The sequence below is a fragment of the Kwoniella pini genome, chromosome 10 (genome assembly GCF_000512605.2).
Source record: "Kwoniella pini CBS 10737 chromosome 10, complete sequence".
Classification (NCBI taxonomy): domain Eukaryota; kingdom Fungi; phylum Basidiomycota; class Tremellomycetes; order Tremellales; family Cryptococcaceae; genus Kwoniella; species Kwoniella pini.
The window spans coordinates 951380-974222 of NC_091725.1; the positions used below are offsets into that span (position 1 = coordinate 951380).

At 35.5% G+C, this 22843-nt stretch overlaps 9 protein-coding genes across 9 annotated transcripts; 3 read left to right on the forward strand and 6 right to left on the reverse strand.

The window, feature by feature from the left end:
* Positions 1-531: 531 nt before the first annotated feature.
* I206_107157 (V-type ATPase, F subunit) lies at positions 532-1323 on the reverse strand (the record flags this gene model as incomplete). The annotated part of the gene is made up of 5 exons (XM_019157020.1): positions 532-584; positions 747-834; positions 941-1023; positions 1119-1200; positions 1264-1323. 5 exons carry the CDS (start codon positions 1321-1323, stop codon positions 532-534), a joined length of 366 nt encoding a protein of 121 aa, XP_019009738.1.
* Positions 1324-1619: 296 nt separating this feature from the next.
* I206_107158 (uncharacterized protein) lies at positions 1620-5087 on the forward strand (the record flags this gene model as incomplete). The annotated part of the gene is made up of 9 exons (XM_019157019.1): positions 1620-1691; positions 1751-1811; positions 1867-2846; positions 2923-3074; positions 3143-3272; positions 3346-3690; positions 3774-3875; positions 3952-4175; positions 4238-5087. 9 exons carry the CDS (start codon positions 1620-1622, stop codon positions 5085-5087), a joined length of 2916 nt encoding a protein of 971 aa, XP_019009737.1.
* A 342-nt stretch (positions 5088-5429) lies between these two features.
* On the reverse strand, positions 5430-9171 carry I206_107159 (uncharacterized protein; the record flags this gene model as incomplete). The annotated part of the gene is made up of 7 exons (XM_019157018.1): positions 5430-5471; positions 5568-5728; positions 5823-5970; positions 6059-7963; positions 8017-8717; positions 8812-9000; positions 9063-9171. The coding sequence occupies 7 exons, from the start codon at positions 9169-9171 to the stop codon at positions 5430-5432; spliced, it is 3255 nt and encodes a 1084-aa protein (XP_019009736.1).
* Positions 9172-9931: 760 nt separating this feature from the next.
* On the reverse strand, positions 9932-12294 carry I206_107160 (uncharacterized protein; the record flags this gene model as incomplete). The annotated part of the gene is made up of 3 exons (XM_019157017.1): positions 9932-11382; positions 11456-11769; positions 11837-12294. The coding sequence occupies 3 exons, from the start codon at positions 12292-12294 to the stop codon at positions 9932-9934; spliced, it is 2223 nt and encodes a 740-aa protein (XP_019009735.1).
* A 1116-nt stretch (positions 12295-13410) lies between these two features.
* I206_107161 (protein YOP1) lies at positions 13411-14305 on the forward strand (the record flags this gene model as incomplete). Its single annotated transcript, XM_019157016.1, has 4 exons — positions 13411-13518; positions 13585-13667; positions 13796-14043; positions 14109-14305. 4 exons carry the CDS (start codon positions 13411-13413, stop codon positions 14303-14305), a joined length of 636 nt encoding a protein of 211 aa, XP_019009734.1.
* A 632-nt stretch (positions 14306-14937) lies between these two features.
* I206_107162 (uncharacterized protein) lies at positions 14938-16592 on the reverse strand (the record flags this gene model as incomplete). The annotated part of the gene is made up of 5 exons (XM_070203459.1): positions 14938-15045; positions 15129-15373; positions 15560-15876; positions 15973-16118; positions 16278-16592. 5 exons carry the CDS (start codon positions 16590-16592, stop codon positions 14938-14940), a joined length of 1131 nt encoding a protein of 376 aa, XP_070059560.1.
* A 915-nt stretch (positions 16593-17507) lies between these two features.
* Positions 17508-18042, reverse strand: I206_107163 (uncharacterized protein; the record flags this gene model as incomplete). Its single annotated transcript, XM_019157013.1, has 3 exons — positions 17508-17671; positions 17743-17824; positions 17923-18042. 3 exons carry the CDS (start codon positions 18040-18042, stop codon positions 17508-17510), a joined length of 366 nt encoding a protein of 121 aa, XP_019009731.1.
* Positions 18043-18622: 580 nt separating this feature from the next.
* On the forward strand, positions 18623-19566 carry I206_107164 (uncharacterized protein; the record flags this gene model as incomplete). The annotated part of the gene is made up of 3 exons (XM_019157012.1): positions 18623-18721; positions 19027-19353; positions 19447-19566. 3 exons carry the CDS (start codon positions 18623-18625, stop codon positions 19564-19566), a joined length of 546 nt encoding a protein of 181 aa, XP_019009730.1.
* Positions 19567-20069: 503 nt separating this feature from the next.
* On the reverse strand, positions 20070-22610 carry I206_107165 (histone deacetylase RPD3; the record flags this gene model as incomplete). The annotated part of the gene is made up of 11 exons (XM_019157011.1): positions 20070-20674; positions 20750-20917; positions 20991-21240; positions 21328-21562; positions 21622-21652; positions 21712-21819; positions 21890-21964; positions 22037-22154; positions 22217-22299; positions 22374-22419; positions 22575-22610. The coding sequence occupies 11 exons, from the start codon at positions 22608-22610 to the stop codon at positions 20070-20072; spliced, it is 1755 nt and encodes a 584-aa protein (XP_019009729.1).
* Positions 22611-22843: the final 233 nt, after the last annotated feature.

The following is a 22843-nucleotide window of genomic DNA, read 5'->3' on the forward strand; positions in this document are numbered from 1 at the left end:
CCAGATTGGTGGTGATGTTATACGACTATACTAGTGAGCATAGGCGATTAGGTATCAACAATAAACGAAGCTTAAGATGATGATTAATTCCCAACCGGAATTACAATTAGCTTGGATAAACCGTACTCTGGACTAAAGTAGTTATCTCATGGTGGACCAACAAAACGTCACAAGTCATTTGTAAATAATCAACTTTATTTAATTATTGTCCTCACTTTGTCCACTTTTAGAGCCGAAAACAGCTACAGTAAGTAAACCTAGGAAACGCGCTACGACATTTAAGCGCATCTGGAAAGCCACGTGGTATTCAGGCTGTGGCATCCTTTCCCGAGGTGTTTTATTCCCTGCTCGGCTTACAAGCCGATATATGAACTATATTGGGGTAGATACAAGAAGGGAAGTGATATGCATGTCCCATTTCAAATATACAAATTTAATGATGATCTATTGGGTCCATAAAGATATGCTGGCGCATGGCGGTACAGCACGGGAAGACTAAATTGAGGGTGATTAAGATATTTTGACTAAGCCTTAATCTCCTCGAAGCTTTTGAACTCGTTTGAGTACTGAATCTTTTGCCGGATCTGCAAAATGTCAACAATCAGCACGAAACTTGAGTTTTGCAAGATCATGGCTCATGAAGTACGAGAACTCCAAGCCTATGTCGGGTGGGATATATCCTTCCATCTGATCTACTTCTTCCAAACCATGGTATGATTGGCATAAGCTTTGAAACGTTGACTTACCGTAGGGATGTTCTTTACTTGGGATTTCCAATAATGCAGGGAATGCAGCTTGATATCTATCTACTGTGGGCCGTATTTTCTCGGCAACCTGTAAAAGCGTAACAAAAATATGTCAGCGATCAAGCCTTTCAAGACTTGTGTGACTAAACGCATGATATATAGTGAGGTATTGAAGATAGGCGTGTTGATCTTACATGTTGATTTATAAGTAAAATAGCAACATCTTTACGTTCTGTAAAATCTTGAAAAGCGGATTCTATCACACTAGTTTGGGTTTCTAGATAAGATTAAGTTTTAATTAGCTGAATTCGGGAAAGTAAAAGATAACTCAATACAAGATCTGATAAAAAGTGATAGATTGATTGTACTCACTACTATCAACGATTAGAAAGTTGTTCTTCTGATTTTGATCTACATGACCTATTCCAGCTAATAATAATCCTGTAACGGAATCCTATTCAATAGTAAATCAATTATCAAATGATGTTCCTCTTGTCTTAAATTCTGGTCAACTCACTTCATCTCCTATCACTGCCAGTAATGTCCTGTCTTTTGGGTTTGTCGTAGTCGTAGCCATTTTGTTCCGTTCTTTCGTTCGCAATGGGAATAAATGGGAGAAAGGAAAGCGAGACTAGGGATATAGAGATGACAAGATGACGAGTTACTGACTTGGTATCTTGATATCGGCTCGGCCTTCGCCGCAAACGAATAAATGCGGGGCAAAAGCCTGTTGATATCCTCGGTCAAAAGTAGAACCATAAATTATTTCGAATCTCTCTTGATAAGATTAACAAAGGATACACCAAATAAGAAAGCGACAAGAGGGCTATTATAGGATACCACTGACGGAGGACGAGGAAGAACAGAACCAAAATGGCGCAAGAGACTTTATCGCTTAGTGAAGTCATAGGCAGAGCTTATGCTCGAGCTTTACCTCCGAAGAAAGTGAGTCAAAGCTTCCACCTTGCTCCGCAGATATACACTCAGACTAACGTCATGTTCAGTTCGTTCAACTGCTTAAATCGACGGTAAGATCTAGTCCAGACGCTCAAGATGATCTTGCATGTAAGCTCTTGGCTGGCTGGTTGCCGCGCTGGTCCGAGCTAATCCAAATCGGTAGCTGCAATCTTACCTTTCCTTCTACCTTCCCCGCCCTCCTTGATCCTCTCATACCTCACTAATTTACTTTCTTCCTCCATCTTAACGTCAAGAACAATCTTCATCCACATTCTATTCTACTTGTCGGATCATGATCTACCTCCAATACCAATAATAAACTCCATATTCAATATCCTCGCTTCGAATCTAACAGGACTCGAGGAACCCATTCCATCCTTCTTATCGTCTCCTTCTTCATCTAACCTCGAAACAGACAAGATACCACCCGAAGTGGGTACTTCAGCATCGGCGATGAATTCTCCAATCATCAATAGAGAAAATCAAATGTCAACTTTATCCTTGATTTTACCTTTGTTAAAGACAATTTCATCTAATCCTAGTTTATCACTTAATTCATCTTTAGTCATTTACCTTTCAAAAGTAGTTTCAATATTATCAAATTTCCCTTTACCATCTTTAGATGTAGGATTAGAAGTTGGTGGATTATTACCTGATTTACCTGAAGAAATTAATACTCATTTAAGAGATCACTTAAGTGGTTTAATGACAGATTTAAATAATCAAGGTCCAACTTCCCAAATACAAATGCAGAATGGAAATGTTCAATCACAAGTAAGTCAAGGTGTACAAGATATACAAATGAACAATTTATCAAATGATAGAAGTCAAAGGAAAGCGCCTTTGAAAGAATCGATAATATTCCTAATAGAGTGGTTGAAAAGATCAAGTAAATTCGATAAAAGTCCAAGAGCAGGAAAAGAACTTGGGCACAATTGGATATTACTCTTGAAAGCAGGCAAATACTTGACTATGGACTCGAGTCAATTCTTGAGTGTCTTGCTTGAAGTTGGAATACAAGACTTGATACGTACAGATGTGGAAGATCTGGAAGCTGCTCAAAATTGGAACATTTTGGTTGGAATCATGCCTGCATTGTTGAGTTGGTGGAAGGAACATGCAGAGGAAGAGTTCCCCTTTCCCGTGAGTGGCTCCGATGCGTCTCGATCCCATGATCAGAAGTGTCTCATATGTACTCTACTGAATCCCCTATGTGTAGGTCAATATAACAGAGATTTTGACGGACTTATTCCGAAATCATTCAATGGCAATGCAGTCATATTCTGAAAATCTTAGTCAGAGGTATACTGTCCTGATACAGAATGCTGAGAATGAGGAGGAGGGAAGTACCTTTACCTCTCTAGAAGGATGGTGAGTTTGACATTGCAAGATTGACTGCCTCATCCGTTCATTTGATTGATGTGAACACCACTATTTAGGACTCTGCTTTCCCTTCAGGAAACTTTGATATCGAAGCTCGTGCAATCGAGTCTTATAACATCGGATGAAGCATCAACAGTTGCTCCCGGTGCAAACAGTCACACGTTCTCAATGGGTGAATCATTGACCGTACGTCAGCCAATCATCGTATTTCCACCATCCAATTGGACAGTTAATGACTTTCGCCTTTATGCCAAATCAGAATCGCCTTTCATCCGAATCGCATCCTCATCTTCCTCCTTTGGTTCATACCATTCAATATGCCTATTCAGCCTCTGCATCTTTCTCTGAGGAGGTGATCCAAATCATAAAATCATGTCCTTCGATTCCGCCCCCAGAAAGTGTATTCACCTACATAGCTTCTCAGCCCGGTTTATTGGGATGTTTAACTTCCACCATCAGTGCAAAGGCCTTGCTCAGTCTGATGGAAAAGCAACTTCTGGATATTGGAGTAGACGAAAATAGCAGAAACGATGATCCGCAAGGGAGTCTGACTAGGTTTGGAGAAGGTGTTGCGCTTGTAGAAGCTTTTGTTGCGTTTTATCAAGTACGTTCACTGCTCCAATTCTAGCTTTGATCGCTTTCATTTAGTATCTACGAGCTTTTCAAGCTAACCAACAACGGACTTAGTTGCCCTTGCCTCCGCTATTGCAGGATGCAAGATGCGCCAGTAGCTTCTCCCATCTCGATGACGAGAGTAAAGAATGTATGAATGGATGGGTGAAAGCTATTGTACGTTAAGCCACTTTCGATTATCACCTGTTCTCTGGTGGCGTCATACCCTCTAACTTCTTCTTCTCATTCGCAGTTCGGATCAGATGGAATAGAAGATGCGATTCTCTTAGCGACTCCTCCACAAAAACTTTACTCACTTACTTCAACATTGATTCAACAAGCCATACTAGCCGTCGCAGCATCGCAGATTGATCTTGATACTTTACATAGCGGTTTATCATATTTTTCTCAACCTCTGCTTAGCTGGTGCCTTGGTGGAGTAGTTAGTTGGTTATGTAAAGAAATCAAAAGACAAGGGTGAGTAGTTGATGTCATCCATAACATGAAATTTAGGGCTGACATTCATGGAAATTTTTCAGTTTATTATCAGCATTACATTTAGTTGTACTTCAAGATTTAATTTTAGGTCATTCATGTCCTGAAGCTTTAATTAGAGTAAATTTAAAAGTTTTAAATGATTTATTAAATGATAATTCTTTAATAGAAGTATTTCAATCATCAAATTTTGATTTAAATGGTATAAAATTAAAATTAAATCATTTTAATTTAAATGAATTATTATCAATACCTTCAATAAATTCCTCAATTCCTTTAAATGAATCTTTAAAATTATTAAGAAAAATTGATGAAAATAATTCTTCAATTAATTGGGAAAAAACTTTTTTTAATTCAATTGAAAATGAATTAAAATTAAAATCAAATAAAAAAATTATTAAAATTATATTTAAAGAAATTTTTAATTTTAATTTTAATTTTAATAAAATAAATAATGATAATTTAATAAAATTTATTCCTTTAATATTAAATTTTAAATTTAATAAAAATCAAAATATTTTATTATTAAATACATTTATTAATTTTTCATTTAATGAAAATTTTTTAAAATCATTAAATTATGATTATAATAATAATAATCAAGAAGAAAAAGATTTAATTGAAATTTTAAAAAATTCTTTAATTTTTAATTCAATTTTTAATTTAAATTTAAATTCAAATGAAAATAAAAAAGATTTTTTAATTTTAAATTTTATTAATGAATTAGAATATTTATTTAATAAATCTTTAAAAGGATTAAATGAAATATCAATAAAAGAAATAATAGAAAATGAAAATTATAATTCCAATAAAAAATTAAATTTAAATAGAAAACAACAATTAATATTAAATATAATTAAATCTTTAAAAAATGATGATTTTTTTAACCTTTAAAATTCAAAAATATAATTAAATCAAATTATATTTATATGAAAGAAAATTCATTTATATTTTTTATATTTTCATATATATGATAAAAATGAATTACGTTGTATTTTTCATTCATAAAAAAAAAAGTTTGTTTACCATCATTATTGTTTTCTTCACATTAAAACAAACTAATCTAAATACAACACCAGAACATAAGAAGAAAAAAAAACAATACATATTGCATTCATTGTATCGGTATTGTACTAATACACTGTAAATACAAAATAGTTTAATATGAAAATATGAAAATATGAATTACTTAAAATCAATGATAAATTCCCTTTCGGACATATTTAGAATTCTAATTTAATCTTCTAAATATTTTAAACCACTTTTAAGATATCGTAACTGATCAAAAACCAAAAAAAAAAAAAAAAAAAAAAAAAAAAATTCATATCAGTCAATCTATCAAGAACAAAACCCGCCCTCAAGAAGAAGACTTACTAAGAATTGTTTAAAATCTTCTAAAATAAAAGGAATTATAATAAAACTTAAAAATTCTGATATTCTTTTTAAACGAGATTCAATTTTTTTAAATAAATTTTCAGATAAATTTGAATATTTTAAATTACATTCATCAGATGTAAAATTTAATAAATGATCATCTAATTAAAAAATCCAAAAAAAAAAAAAGATCATTTTAGCCTTACTTCCAAAAAAACAAAAATTACAATAAATCATTTTTTTTACAAAACTTACTAATAATTTGTGAACCAATACAAAAATTTCCTAATAATTCAACATATTTTTCAATACCTTCTAAATTCCCTTTTTCATTTGTATTTCTATTATTTGAAGTCATTTTATCCATTGATCTACTAATTCTAGATCCCCAAGATTTAGTTGTCTACCAAAAAAACAATTTTTGTAAAGATCAGTTTTGCCAATAGTAATCTTACGAATTAAAGAAAGTGAGATTGTAACTAAGAACTTACACCACCTTGTTTTTTACCTTTCCAACTACCTACCCCAATACCATTTTTACTTAATATCTTATGTATATTATCCATTTCTTCATCAAATTCATCAAGTGATAAACAAAAATCTTCAGCTCCACCATTAATCGTTGAAGTATTATTAATTGAAGAAGTTGTTCTTTTCGGATTTTTAATCGATGATTGATTATTTGATAATAAAATTTGTCCTGTAATTCTAATATTTTCAAAATTCAAAATTAATCCTTCTAATACTTTAATTTTAATTTCTTGTGCAATAATCTTAAGTGGTGGAATTAAATTTTTGTTACCTGATGATGAGAATGATTTTAAATTTTGATTATTCCAAATTGATGATGAAATATGTATTGAACCTGTTAAATAACTTCCACCTATTTCAGGATTCATTGAGTTATACAATATTCTTAATAAATGGAAAGGTCTATGTAAACTTTCTGAAGGTTGATTTTCGGGAACAGGTGACATTAACGATCCTCCTCCTCCTCCTCCGAAAGAAGTTGATGTTATAGCTGTATCTGGTAAAGGTGGTAAAGATCGTGGAGAGATTCCTATTCCGCTTCGATAAGAGTTGGAAATATGAGCAGGAGGTGCTAAACTTTGTGATTGTTCATATCCATTATTAGTCTCTATCCTTAATCCATTAGATTGAATAGCTACCGACTGCCTGGAGATTTGAGGTGATATACCTGTACCCAATTGACTACTTGATGAGAAGGACGATTTGTGCTTCAGTTGATTCTGAGGTACGGGTGGGACAGAAGATCCTGTTGTTTGACCTTGATCGATGATGGGTCTTTGACCAGGTTGAGATTTGGCTCTTACTCTATTTCCACTAGATTGGGAAATCGACCGTATGGATGATCCAGAGCTCGAAATTGGGAAAGCCGAAGATGAGGCTATCGGCTGTTGCTGAGACAGTTGTTGATCGACAACGGTGGTCAAAGTCCCTGATAATGGCTGAGATTGTCTACGCTGTGAGATTGTACCTTGAGTGGTGGTTGGCGATACAAGTAACGTGGACGGAGAGGGAAGGGGTTTCGAAGCACCACTTAGACTGGCTGTACGAGCGGTGATTATCAATTGGCCATTATGATCTAGTGAGGCGGAGCCTGGCAAAGGTGGTAGTGGTCTATCTATACTTCTTACAGATTGTGGGGAATCTGGTATCTTTCCAGACGGTATACGAGTTTGACCTTCACGTGGTGTTCGAGCCAACATTTCAACTTCTTCATCTTGTTCCTGTATGCCGTCTATACCACTCAAATCAGCTTCCATATCTAACCCCATTGAAGGTCTATGAGGTCTTTTCAGGCGAGATCTAGTGGACGACGGCGATCCTGCGGATTCTCCACCTATAGAGTTCGAGGAAACGTGTGATTTCATCGGCGTTGCTGAGGAAGAAGAAGGATGAGTCATAGTTGGCGGGGAAGTTGGATAACCCAATCCTATTGAAGGTATAGATCCTCGTTGATGAGTCGTAGCGACATCCGATGGAGCCTGAACGGACGTCACTCCATTGAAGTTCGGTGGTGATGGGTTCACTAGAAAAGATGATGGGAAAGGTTGATTGCCGGACGATATATTGGAAGAACTAGGTTTCGGACGTGCCGGACTGACAGTAGCAGAAGCTGAGGCTTCGGACAGCATCAAATTACCTATATCCGCCATTCCTCCATCATCAAGTGACGGCCGAGGGGTCTCCCCGGCGCTCGCTTGAGAGGGCGGCACAAGAGTCGCGGTCGATGTGGAAGGATGTGATGACTCAGATGATTGTTTGAGGGAGAATCGATGAGTCGAGGGTCCAGCTTCAGGTGACGGGTCATTTTCGGATTGAGGAGCTTCATAGGATGACAATAGCTGTATACGAGCCACATATGCGTCGTGCTGTTGAAAAGCAATGTGTAAGACAAGATCATTCTCACCAAGAAAACACTCACGATTCCTCTCAATGTCCTCCCTTCTTCTTCACTTTTCCCTTTCCTCCCACTTTTCTTCTCACCAGACGATTCAACTCCCACTCGTTCCATGACGGCTTTCAGCCTGCTGACCGCTTCCCTATAAGCAGCAAGTGCGCCAAGCACATCATTGTTTTTGTCCATCTCGACAGCTTTTTGAGCAAGATCCAAAGCGGTTTGTAAGAGATGTCGAGAAGGTGTACGCGGTGGTTTAGAAGAATGAGATGGCCCGGCAACAGCAATGTTTTGAGATGTTTCAGGTAATTTCTTACTTAAGGTTATGGGAGTACCTAAACTTTCACCTATCGTTGAAGAGGAAGGTCCAGCATGATTCGATTGAGAGTTTTTTTGAAATAATGAGCTTGATCTAGGAGATACAGTAGGTGCATTTCCATTCTGAGATAATTGCCTAATATGATTTGGCCTATTTTCAGCCGAAGTAGATGATGAGGAACCTGAGGACATCGGTATTGATTCTCTAGGTGGTGTAGCTGATGATGAAAAAGGTATAGGAGGTAAATCACTTGTTGGAGGTGGACCTGCAGGAGATGAAGGTCTACTCGGCATCAAATTTGATTTACGCAACGAGGATAGTGAAGATAGTCTCGCTGATGGTTTAGGTCGAGAGGATGCTGCAAATGGATGAGAGGATGATATAGGTGGCAGTGGTGGTGGATCGGATGCTAGATTGAGATACGAATTATCAGTATTATCTTATGATAATCTAAAGTGCAACGCTGTGTTTCGAGAAAGTTTATGAGTTAGATAGGAACTTACGAGGTGGACCAGGTGGAGGAGGAGGTGAAACTCCAATTCTATTTCCTATCATTCTACTTGACCTAATGGCATTATTCCTAGTGTCATGCTCACCACCCCAATTGGTTGATACATCAAGATAGGTATCCTCAGAATTCGGTGGTATTGGATTAGTAGGTGTAGAAGGATTCAACGATGATGAAGATGTTGCTATTTGGTCAGGTAAATTATTTTTGGAGCTTCTTTTGTTTTGGTAAAGAAGAATAGCTTACAAGGTATATCAGAGGTAGATATTGACATGGTCCTGATTTTTAATTCAGAAAATCCTCCTAAATTATCAGGTTCTAAACCCGATTCACTCCTCGAAATCATCCCCTCCATTTTACACCTTGCTTCCCGGAGCCAGCGATCGTAATGCTCAAATTCCTTTGATACTTCCGTGTTCTATTCTTTGTGAGTGAGAGAGAGTAGGTGGTTCCGTACGTATAGTGTAGGTGATGGAACGTTTTGATAAGATGACAATTGATAACTCTTCAATTTCATATAGTTCACTTTGTTGTCTCTCGTATTTGTACTCGAATTTGGCTAGACCAGGTTATCGAAATCATCCAAACTTCAAATTGTAGGGCTAAGAAACTTTCAAAGTCGTTCACCCAAGTATTATTCTCGTGTATATCTGAAGTTTCATTCGCTTCTCTTCGTTTCGATATTATATTTTAAGCTCGAATTCAGCTAAACCAGTTTTGAAATCGCGTTTGCTAATGAAGGATTGATTCCATTGGAATACCTAGATATCCATGTTCTTTCTTCAGAATACCTATCGAAGGTTCAGATAAGATACGTGAACAAGGTCTGTAATTATGTGATATATATATCCATTTAAACATCCATAGATAAATGATATTTTGTATTTTCTGTATTGATGCATTGATCTCTCTATATGTTTCCCGCACAACAACACAAAACCACGTGAGACGCGTTTATTACGTGCCTGCCCAGATAATATATATATATATTAATCGTACTCCTTTGTATTCATGTTGTTTACCAGTACAAATGATTATGCATATGCTTTTTAATATGTATATGTATATCTGTATAAATGTATGTTCGTTTCCGTCCTAACATCAAGGTCGAAAAATCACTCTAAGAAGAACAACGCATTTACAAGTATCCATACTATTGCAGCAGGCCAAGCAATAGCAAGAGCTTCTCTCCATGATTTAGCTACGAAACCATTTCTTACTTTCCAAAGCCAAACTAAAAACCTTTTTGCTGTTATCCATAAACCACCTGCTCCGCCTTTAGAAGTATTTAACGCGTAATTAAAAAGTGATTGATCTTTTTTAGAAGCTGCAGTTGACCAATCTGTCGTACTTAACATTCTTGGCATTGTAACTCTTCTTATAGGTGCTGGTGATATTAAATTACCTTGTTGTCCTTGAGAATGAGAAGCTAAAGAGAAAGTAGAAGATGATACCCTTCTCAATGTTTGTGAGTTTCCTGCACTTAGAGGGAAAGATGATCCAAGTGGTGTGGTAAATCCTAATCCTGCAGGTTGCGAAGTTGACGTATTGGGTAGAGGTAAAAAATAAGATTGATTATGATTTTCACTAGGTGTTTCTATCAAACTTTGCTGTTGTTGTTGATACTGAGGTTTATCATTCATATATATATAACTTGAACGTCTTGAGACACTTGGTGTGGGACTTGATGGATCATATGTTTGTCGAGCGCCGCTTCCCATCTCGACATCTTCATTCATCGTGCCCAGCCCACTTGAGAAATTGCTTAAAGCCGGTCGTTCATCTACGAATGACATTCGGGGAGAGGCGAATGGTGAGACAGGTGCTGATGCTGATGGCATACGACTGAGAGAAGATAAAGCATCAGATGAGGGGTTAGAGGTGAATCTTCTCGCTGTACTCGTTCCCAATCCTTGTAATTGCTGAGAAGATTTCCTTGACGGTAAAGTTAGAGGTACAGGTCGATCCGAAACTCCTCTTCGGGTGGATAGGTTATTTTGGTTCGATGGCATAGTTTCCGAAGACAGGAGAGCGGGCGATAATCTTGATTTCAAATCACCGTACATCCCTGCTCCGTTTGTAGAATTTGAGCCAGACCATCTTTGCCAAGCACTCCGTATATTCGTACCAAACAGGTATAATAATGTCAGTATTGCCAGAGGGATGTAAACTCGATAATATACACCTGACTGATCAGGAAGAAGACAGGGTCGATCTGCGAGAGTCTGAGAACCTGCGTACCCATTTGGATGAGGTGGGACAAGGGACAGAAGCTGGAATCCAGGTCGGCGTATACCTGTTGAGGATGAGAACGACTTGATTGTAACTTCTTTTATACCTTGAGGATGCTTGTGTTCGCAGTAGTCATGATCATCCCCACTAAACACTATCGAAGGTTTTAGCCCTTCTAGCAAGAATCTTGAAGTTTCAGAACCTAACAAATTCTGATATCCAGGGCCAGCACCTTTGAGTATTCTGCCTCTTTCTCGAAGAGGTCCACACGTTGAAGCTTCGGGTCGGGCGAGAGGTATATGGGATATCAATATACTGGGACCTGGCAACGGGTCTGCGTTGTATGCTTTGATTAGCTTGACAAGAACATGTCATGCAGATTTAGCAAAGATTAAACTCAAGCTCACTCTCGCTCAAATCCTTAACAAACTCAATCACACCACCTTCAACCCCGTCCCATTCTCCAAATTGCATCTCAGCTGCATACCGTCTATAATCTTCTTCCACTAATCCGACGGCATCAAGCATAATCAGACTATGATTCGCTATTGGTAATATCGTATTTGGTTTCGAGAAATGGGTAGCATATCTATCTCTAGCATGCGGCGAGAACAGTCTATTTGGACCCAGCGGTATATCGTGATTCCCTGGTACAAAGTGCATTGGCACGTTCGCGGGGAGCTGAAATATCGATCGGAATAGGTTGTGATAATCGTCATATCTATAAGGTTGCATTGTTATTTCGGGTGATACGATTTAAGAAGTAAGATGCAGTGAAGTCTACTCACTCTGTATCAGTCATAACTCCTCTTCCACAATCCAACATATCTCCCAAAACAATAACAGCATCTATCCTTCCTAAACGAGTTACAACATTCCAACTTTTCCTCATGAATAATTCGTCTATTTGCTGCTTTAACCAATTAATCCATGGTCTACTTCCTTCAGCATATGATAATACTGGATGAGGAACATGAGGATCTGCTAATAATACTACATGTGTAGGCGCTTCTTTTAGATGAGGATTTGACCGACGAAGTATAGAATCTGGAAAACGACATGTCGATAATGAATGGAAGAAATCTCCAACTTCAAACCAGATAATTAAAACAACCCATCCGAATCGTAATGCTAATAATTGAGTTCCTCTTGATTTCAGACCTGATCGACGTTTCCCATTTCCTATTAAGCCTTTTTCATTTGGTGGACCTAAGGAAGGGGATCTTATACGAGGTGAATCAAGCATTGGTCCTGACCCGATAATTTAGATTAGATATTCTGTCGGATTGTGCGGAATGATGATGATGGAGAGCCGATTTATGGTTGATAGTATCGAGTAAATCGTTAAAGGAAAAATTGATGTTGACAGAATGGTCTGGTGACACGTCCGAGACAACGAGGTGGAGGTATCGATTAGATGAAGAGGATCTTTCGTGATCGAAATCAGGATTATTTAAGTGTAATGAAACTATTGTCCAGCAATAGCTCTTGATACTGATGCTAACTGATAAAGTTGCCCCTCAGTCGACCAAAAAGTCACTCTGAAACTTCGAGGAATGATAATGGAAAATTAGAAACATACAACACGTAAAAAATAGAATGACAATAACAAAAGTAAGAGACGCGACCCTAGGTCTTCGGGAGATGCTTGGCTCATGGAATCCTAAACTTAACCGATTTAAACCGGGATATCTTAAAACCCTTATTTCAATCCCTTAATCTTGTAAATACCTTTGCCTATCTGTCTTTATCTGGCTTTGAAATAGGCATGCAGATAATTCGAGAACAAAGGGAAAAACATTAATAGCGGGAATAAACAGGATCCAAAATGACGTAGGGGTGTGGCACCCTACTAAATTATGTGATGGGATGTGCTGTCATTCAAAAATTGTATGACGACATGCACTCAAGCAGCAGTGTACTATAGTCGCGCAAGAAAGTAAAAAGGTCGTCTCCCACCCAATCACTAAACTACCCTCCCTTTCTCATCTCTTACTTAAAATCATTTATCTTGATTTCATCATTCACTCTCAAACAAACATCAATTTTTACATTCTGTCAATCAGCTTCTTACTTTTAGAGTAACAGAAACATCAGACAATGTAAGTTTTGCTTCTCCCTTTTAGCATTTTCAACGCTACAGACGTAGTGAGAGATAAGAGGAGTTTGGCTTTCGTTGGGCCATAAGCCATGATACGTCATTTTGGATTACATCGAGTTCACCTTCACAATCGTCTACAATCCCGGTCTGTAGTGGTAGACATCGGGAAGATGAGCTCTATATCCATCTGCTTCCTCAAAAACTATCTATTATTGAATCTGCTCAAGCTGCTGCTGACAATCTCTTAACCCTTCTTTATAGATGGCCGCTCCTCAATCCCAACAAATCAAACAAAACTTCCTCAATCACCCATACACTCAACAAGCCTCCAGATTCGCTACTGGTCAAGTTAACGCTCTCGATGCCGAGGTAAGTAAATCACAAATACCTACTTTGCGTGATATATTGAATGCTAACCCCTATTATTCCGCTCAGCTTAACAAATACCCCCTTTTGAGAAACCTCGAACAACAAACCAAAGTCCCAAAGGCTTACGGTGTTCTTGCCTTGGGTGCCTCGTGAGTCTACCTTCCTCCGATGGACTAGTCATGTCTCCAGCCATCGCATTTCCCGAGATGTGCCTTCTCATACACGATGACGGCTATTCTAGCAAATTCTTGATTACTAATTCAATGGTATTATTCAGTTCCGTTGTCTTGATCTTCTTCAACTTCCTCGGTCTCGCTCAACCCGTATCTAATCTCATTGGTTGGGCTCTCCCAGCTTACCTCTCCATCCAAGCTATTGAATCTCCTCAATCAAATGATGACAAACAATGGTTAACTTACTGGGTTGTTTTCGGTTCTCTCAATCTTGCTGAATCTCTCGGTGTAAGAGCTATCTTATACTGGGTTCCTATGTACTTTGTTTTCAAGACCTTATTCACCATCTGGCGTAAGTCCCTCCTTCTTTCAGCCTGTTTGCGATCTTGTGCTCATCCCTTCTTCCTCTTATCTTAGTCATGCTTCCCGCTACTCGAGGTGCCGAAACTCTTTACTACAACGTCCTCAGACCTGTCCTCGGTAACGTTAAGCAAAAGTCTCAAGCCAACATCGGTCAAACCAACCCATTCGCTAAAGACACCGCATCCGGCTTCAACCCAGCCGGTACCACTGCTCCTTCGAGCTTCGAGCGTGAGTCTTTACTTGTGGTATAGACTTCGGTGAAGCCAGAATGAAAGCTGATTGCATTTCTTCTATGTTTCTAGACGAGAAAACCCTTTAAAGAGGTTTTATCAAACAAAACTCTAGCTTGAAGTACGGCTTGCCCCCCGCTAATCCCTGCCCGTAAACCCTCCTTCGATGTGAATAATCTTTTTCTGCTTTTCATGTCTTTTCCGAAACTTACGATACGAGACTTAATGCCTTTAAATAAAACGTATTTCTCTTCTCTTATTGATATTTCAACAAAACCCTTTTTATAACGAAACAAATAATTAAGTAGAGTAGATGAAAGAATTAATTCTTTGACGGATGATGAATATTTGAATTATACCAAAGTACATTGGCACTTTCAGTGTCGGACATTGGACATGACTCACTGATCAGGTTACAGTTATCATATCGTATATTGTTGACAGAGTATTGATCTTTGTCAAATTGCATTTTGGTTGTGGTAGCGTATCGTTGAATTATGATTCCTGACATATCAAAGATGTTGAAAATGATAATGCACAAGGTATAACATTCTGTATAAATGGTATAATATCTTTTGGTTTTTTGTTTTATTTATAAAAATAAATAACTAATCCTATTATGAATTATTCCGAAAATAAATTTTATTTTATTTTTATAATCCAGCAGATTTAATCATATCTTGATATTCACATAATCTAAGTAAATTTCTTTGAAGCATTGCAATAGTCATCATACCAACAGAAGGTACATAAATTGATGCCTAATTGAAAAAAGAAAAAATTGATTATTATTATTAACGTTTGGGAATCTTTTTTAGAAAAAGAAAAAACTTAAAAAACTTACTTTTTCTCTAACATCTGATTCAAAATTTTTTTCACCTGCAACATTTACACAAATACAACCATCTTTTAAATCTTTTGTTGAAATTTTATAATTTGAATTTGGTACAGCAGAAATTACAACATCTGAAATTGATAATGCTTGTTTTAAATTAAAATCAATTAAAGGTGTTGTTATATGATGTGAATTAAATTTAGATGTTGTAGTTGATAAAGAATTTGAAGGTCTTTTTGAAAATTCAACAATTGCTATATATATATATAATTATTAAAATCAGTTATTTTAATTATTTCCTTTTATTTTATTTTATTTTATTTTATTTTGGATTAACATTTTTTTTTTTTGTTTTGAAAAGATAAAATTATCGTAAAAAGTTTGAAATGAATAGAATAGAATAAAAATTAAATTCAAAATTAAAAAAAACCTAAACTTACAATCAATATCAACACTAATTACTCTTGCACCATCATTTGCTAATAAAGCAGCTAAAGGTCTACCAACAACTTCACTTCTATTTATAATTGTAATGACTTTTCCTCTTGCTTTATCACCATATTCTAACATTTTATTATAAACTCCAATAAATTCTAATACTTTAACAATTGCTAAAGGTGTACAAGGTAAAATTGATTTAACAGATCCATTAGGAATTTGTTCAATTGATTTATTATTATTTATTTTAGAATCTAATGAAATTGGAAGATGTGAAGAAGGAATTGGACGTAATGTAATTGGTGAAATAAATCGAATACTAATTTATTTCAAAAATTTATTTTAAGCTTTTATCGAAATATGTATGATAATTACTTGAAAAAACAATTAAAAAAAAAAAAAAACAACTACTCACTTGTGATATAAATTAAATAAAAATTGATGATTTAAACCTTCTACATCTTTTTGAGGTGAAACAACAGATTGTAAATATTGATCTTGTCTTCCTCCATAAATTGGATAATAAACCATTATACCATTAACGTCAGGATCATCATTTGCCTATTTAAATTTGGTAAATTTTCAACGAAACAAATCAGCTTAATTTACATTTCATTTCATTTACATTCAAAAACCTATCTATACATAATTTTCATATATATATATATATATATATATATAAATCGAATTAAACCAAAAAAAACCAAAACTTTAACTTACCTCAAGAATAGCTTCTTCAACATCAATTCCAATACCTTTACCATCTAATCCTTCTCTAGCTTCACCAACAAGTCTAATTTCAAAATTAATTCCAATTTGTTCACATGCTTTTTTTGTAAATTCTGAATAAATTTTTGCATCTTCTTTTTTAGTTGATAAAATTCCAATTAAATATGGTGATTTTTTATTAAATTTTTCTGAATTTCCTATTGTTGTTAATAATTCAGTTTTAAATGATGTATGTACTTTATTTGCTGTTATTAAAATTCCTTGTGGAATTAATTCTTCTTTTGAATTAGATGTTGAAGATGACATTTTTTTCCTCCTTAATATGAGATAAAATTTGTTTTTCAAGGATTATTTCGAGATAGATTAAAGGATTTTCAGTTATAAATTGAAAGTTTCGTGTTACCTTGAATGAGTATTATAAAAAGTCTTGTAAAAGTCTTGTAAAATTATAAATATGTCTTATCCCGACCCCTTATCTTAGATTACATTTTAAACTTTTTTGAAAACAACTTGTAGAGGATAAACTAAGGAAGGCGTTTTGAACGTATCACGTGATTTGGTCTGTGGTGCCCGTGCCTCTTTGCAAGAGGTTGGGAGATGATTACTATAGCAAACATGGGATTGAATCTGGACATCTGATAATGAAGAGCAATATGCATTGGGTGTGGACGAATTGTTCAGCCGATATACATGGTCAGAAGACTTGTCTTGCATGACAGATTATATCTTGAAACGAGATGAAAAGCGATGAAATTTCCTCCCCTTTGAAACTTTTCTCGATATCAAGTGTCTTTTGTCTCTCTAACGAGTCTCCTTGCTTGTATGAGACATGGCTTTTCAAGTGTAGCTTCAATGCAATGATACACATCTATGAAGAAGCTGTTTAGACGAAGTTTTCACATACAGGTAGAACCAATGTTAGTACTTCTATTTAACCGTTTTGCTATTCATCTGATCAGCGGTATCATTTCTCAATGACTTTTGGTGATTACGCGGTCGATAATAGCTTGGAAATGGAAGTGGGTCTTAGTCTTTGAGTGCTTAAATGCCATTTTATACAATCAAGTGCGGAATATCATAAGAATGACTTTTGACTTAAATTCATATCTTTTTAAAGCTACATTAAGTATTAAATTTCGTTTCTTTCCTTTCTTCTTTTCATTCCGTTCAATCTAACGAATCATCATTATTTAACTTAAGTCGTTATAATTCCAAAATCTCTTAAACCCTCTTGTTTACTTCATCAGCAGCATCTCTTGCTTTTCCAGCAGCACTACCAAGAGCTTGATTTGCATTTTGTCTAGCTGATTCAGCAGTTTCTTTTGCACCTTGAGCAACTGATGATGCTTTAGAATCAATTTCAGATTGAGAAGGTGTTTTTTCGTCTTAAAAGTTCAAAAGTCATTTAGAAAGAATTTTTAATTTGAGAATAAATCAAATGTGATTAAATACTTACTAACTGTTCCTTTTGCTTGTTCTGTAGCAGTTTGAGCAGATTCTAATCCAGATGCTAAAGTTTGACCAACTTTTTTGTTGACCTAATCATATCAAGTTATATTAATAAAGATGTATATATAAATTCGTACAATCATTTGATAGATATCAAAATACGATAAAAAGGAAATAAGCCACTCACGGCATCAGCAGCATCTTTAACTGATTCAGTGAGTGATTTTGATCTAATACTTGAAGTAGAAAGAGCTCTGTAAGATGCTCTAGAAAGAGGAAGTGTAGAAGTAGCTCTGAGGAAAGACATATCGATAATTAGATTTCAATTGTATTTGTATTATTGGATATTGATTTAAAGACGTTGTTGAATAAAGAGATGAACTGAAAAAAGTGAAGAGAAGTCAAAATGTAATTTGCTTAATGTTATACACTTTTTATAATAGCTACGAGTATATCTCGGTTAAAATTACGAACTTATTTCGGACAAGTGACGTGACCTCATTCATCATCAAAAAGTATTTAATTACCCTTTCTCACGGTATGAATCCACAAATTATGCATGAGATATTATATTCCATGAAATCATTTTTAATCCAACTAGAAATGGTCTACTACTTCGTATCAGGTTGAAAAATGGGAATTCCGTCATTTATTACAAAAGAAGAAATGACGTCACTGATTTAACTGGCAGTCATATAAACTGGGTGGATAAGTTAACGGTATATCATATGTGAATATTGCCGGATGAACGTGTCGTTTTGTTGGTCAAGATAAAACTCACTTGAGGATTGGAATTTACTTATTTAACTTATTCTTATTGGATATATTTATTATACATTAAATCACTTCAAGAATATACGAATAGTAAAACATAAAACATTATCATAATGTCTATTTTTCAAAGTGCTTTAGCACCTTTCACTGTTAAAGGCTTTTACCTCATTACTTGGGGTACTGCTTTAGGAACAAATGTTTGGAACACTATCGTAAGTTTATCGATCTCGTATGGTTTGGTGTAAAAAATGAGTGTAGCGATATACTGACAGATCGTTTATCTCTTGCTATACTCTATCATTTTTACATCGACCTTCATTTATCGTTCAATTGATACCGAATTTCATACTTTAATTGCCACGACTTATCAATTAACCCTTATCATCTTGGTAATGAAACAAATGTCGATCGATTAAAATGGAATTTTCACCAATTGACATCAATATCTACGAATCGTTCATAATGTGTCTCATATCATGTGAAATGGCTTTCTTCTCATTTTAATTCACCCTTATAGTCAGGATACAGAACATTTAAAACACTTCCAAGACAAACATTCGGTACACTTCAATCAAGATTACAACCACTTTATTTCACTTTTTCATCTTTAGCTACATCTACTTTATTATTCACTCATTTATGGTTTCATCCTGGATTAATTAGTTCACCAAGAGTTGAACCTCATTGGGCAACTTCTACAGAAGGTCAACAAGGTTTATTAATTGTTGCTTCTTTAATTCCTCAATTACTTAATCTTTTAATTGTTTCTCCACTTGCAAGTGATATTATGTTTGAAAGACATAGACAAGAAAGAGTTGAAGGTAAAGAATATGATGAACCAAATGTGAGTTTTGTTTTGCTTTTTTTGCTTTATTTAAAATTTTACGAAAACTAATTATTTGATTTGATTCTTTCCTTTTTGATTTCTCATGAAAAGGTTTCTGAAGCTCTTCAAAAACTTAATACTAAATTTTCACTTTATCACGGAATCGCTTCTGCCTTAAACACTATTTCTTTCTTAGGATTGGCAGGTTTAGGTTTAGCCGTTAGCATGTAAATTGATTGTAGTATATTAATCAATACAAATCATCATGTAACGTGGATTCAAGGATAGTGTAGTGTAGTGTAGAGTATGTGCAGATGAGATGATAGAAGGTCAAAATGAAAAAAGGATAAAGAAGGTTATAAGGAAAGGTGCGATTTTCATTACAAACAATGCTAGTATTATATTTTTCATATATCAATATCAAACAACATTTTAGTTTTCATGTATACGTTTAAAATCTAATTCATTTCATTAAACTTCTTCTGTACTTACTCCTGAAATTCATGACTCATTAAACCTTCTCTGCTCTGCATTTCATCAGTAATTCTTACATTGAGCAAACTTTGAATTACGAACAACGAACTAAATACATCCAAGAATTACATCATTAAAGCAAATCGAAATTTAAAAACAAATGTATTCTGTTAATGGCAAGTATAGTATGTAAGAGCTTTTATTTCCTAATACGTAACTATAAGAAAGTAAAAGTAGGTTTTAAAAAAGGTAAAGAACTATTATGCACCTTCTGCAATTAGGTCTCCTGCTGTTGTTCCACTCAATACTCCCTCATCAACTGTACGCTCTTGAACTTGTTCTATTGGATCTTGATTAACATTTTCTATCGGTGTTTGAGATGTTATTCCAGTTTCCGTTATAGTAGTAGGAGCAGTCGAATCAATCATCTCAACATCTCCATCTCCATTTACATTTGAATTCAAATTTATATTTGTAGTAGGAAGTACAGATTCATTTGTAGGTTGTATAGATTCTGCCCATTGTTCTACATTTATACCTTCTGTTTCATCCCCATTTACATTTGAAACTCTTGAAGTTGATGAAATAGGTTGAATTGAATCAATATTAGTAGTTGGTGATTTTGATTTTGATTTTGATCTTTTCCTTTTACCATTTTCTATTAATAATGAAGTTGATGATGATGATGAAATCTTATGATTTTGTCTATGTTTTCTACCTCCTGTACCTTCATCTTCTGAATCACTTAATGAATTTTCATTTTGTTTTTCTTTATCCCATAATCTTTGTGGTCTTCTTTTATCTTTATCTTCTATATCTTCTAATTCATTTTCATCTTCATCATCATGATTTAATTTCGGTACATCTATATCATTATATCAAGTTCATTAAAATTCAAGATTGATGGGAAAAAAATGATGATTTAAAAAAAAAAACTTACCTTGTAATGGTACACTTGGAGCAGCGTTTTTATCTCTTAAAAATTCAAATACAGATTCCGTAACTTTTTGTAAATATTCAGGAGTATTGTGATCCGTCATATTACTTGATCGTACATCAAGTTCATATGTTGGTCCATAATATTCCCAATATTCGTTATTCGGTATGTCTACGATTCTCAACATTAGCTCAAATTGCGCTTGGATAATTAAACAGAATTCAAGAGTGAAGATTTGGCTCACTCTTCTGTAATTCCACACCCGCTGCTAAACCAGTTTCATACGCCCATGTCCTACTAACACTTTTCACTGTATAACCTCCTCCTCCTAGTAATAGCAAAGGTAGATGAAATGATTTAACGAATTGCACACATGCAGCATGACCTCTCATTGACAAGTTGAAAGACCCTAATCTGTCACCCGATAAAGAGTCTGAACCACATTGAAGAACAATTGCTCCTGGTTGATACCATTCTATCACTCGTTTTATCACCTGAATCCAGGTATGTCAGCCTTTTCTGCTTTTTCTGAGACAGATGACAAAATGAGTTTTGAAGATAGTCGAGAGAATGTGACTCACAGGCTGGAATATACTTTGATAATTCTCATCACTTATTCCATCTCTTAAAGGTACATTCACTGCATATCCCTTGCCTTTACCTATTCCATTATCCCTCACTTCACCTGTTCCAGGGAAAAATTCTCCATATTTGTGGAATGAACAAGTCATCACTCGATCAGTGGTGTAGAAAGCTTCTTCGACCCCATCTCCGTGGTGCACATCTATATCGATGTAAAGAACTCTTTGATGATATCTAATGCGCGTGGAATGTCAACTTACAGAGGTCGTATAGAAGTGCATGAGCTGACTCACCGTAACAATTCGAGAATCCCAAGTACAATGTCTACGAAAATGACTCAGCTTGATACCCATGCGTCGAGACAAGGCTGACAGCTGGCTTACCGTTGACGTAACAGAAACCACTCGCTTCAGCTTTCTTAGCATGATGCAATCCTCCAGCCCAATTGACAGCAATATCACATTTATCCCTAGATAATCTTGCTGCTCCCTCTGCGAACAACCATAATACCCGTTAACTTTCTTTCGTCCAGCTCTAGAAACATCAAGGCATTTGACTTACCCATCGAACCCCCAGCAGAGATCGAACAATACTCAAACAACCCATCAAATATCGGACAGTCATCTCCTACATTGTCTACAATTTCAAATATGATTCATCAGCTTGATGGCCTTTTACAACGAGCGGGCTTTTAAGCTGAAAACTCACATTTGACTTGCTCTTTAGCGAATTGTTGAGCATTATCAGGATTTATACGATGTAAGAAATCAACATATTCGTCTGTATGAAATTGAGACATTTCTCGTTTAGTAGCTGGTTTAGCTCTCTATAATTCAAATATGGTTATAAGCTGATTGCTTTTAAATTGGAATGTTAAGAAAGACTCACAAAAATTTCCATCTTTTTGTATAAACCGTAATTCATAACCAGAGAATGACACATTCTAATACGAGTAGGTTTCATTGGATGACCTAATCATATGGTATCATTCGTCAGCTTAATCCAGTTCTCAAGGAGGAGATTAGAAGGTGGAGAAGGAACTAACCTGGACCATAGTGATAATTTCCTATATCCGAATCGAAGAAATAACACTTAAAAGTTAAATATAGTCAGCTCCCTTCTTAGGTTGGACTCGCACGTCTTGTGTTCGGATTCAATAGCTCAAATCATCCATGAAAACAGGCGCCATAAGTATAGCTTGTTTCCTGGGATTCTTGGTTGGTATTGAAGATATTCCAATACTCACCACACGCCTCTTACTCTCTCCTAGTATCGGTTCCATCGTGAAGTGCCTCGTTCGTGATTTCTTGGATTATGGTCTGGCTTTTGTTGTTGTTGATATAGTCAGAAGATTACCGTTTCTTTGATTGCTTTGATTCTTGACGAATCGTGAGTGGGATATACAGCTGAGTTGATGTCGCCTTGATGTATGTGCTTAATATTTAAGCTCGATAGTCTAGGTAATAATATTAAATGACACTTGTTCTTGGGTTAGATATAGAGAGGTTAACAACA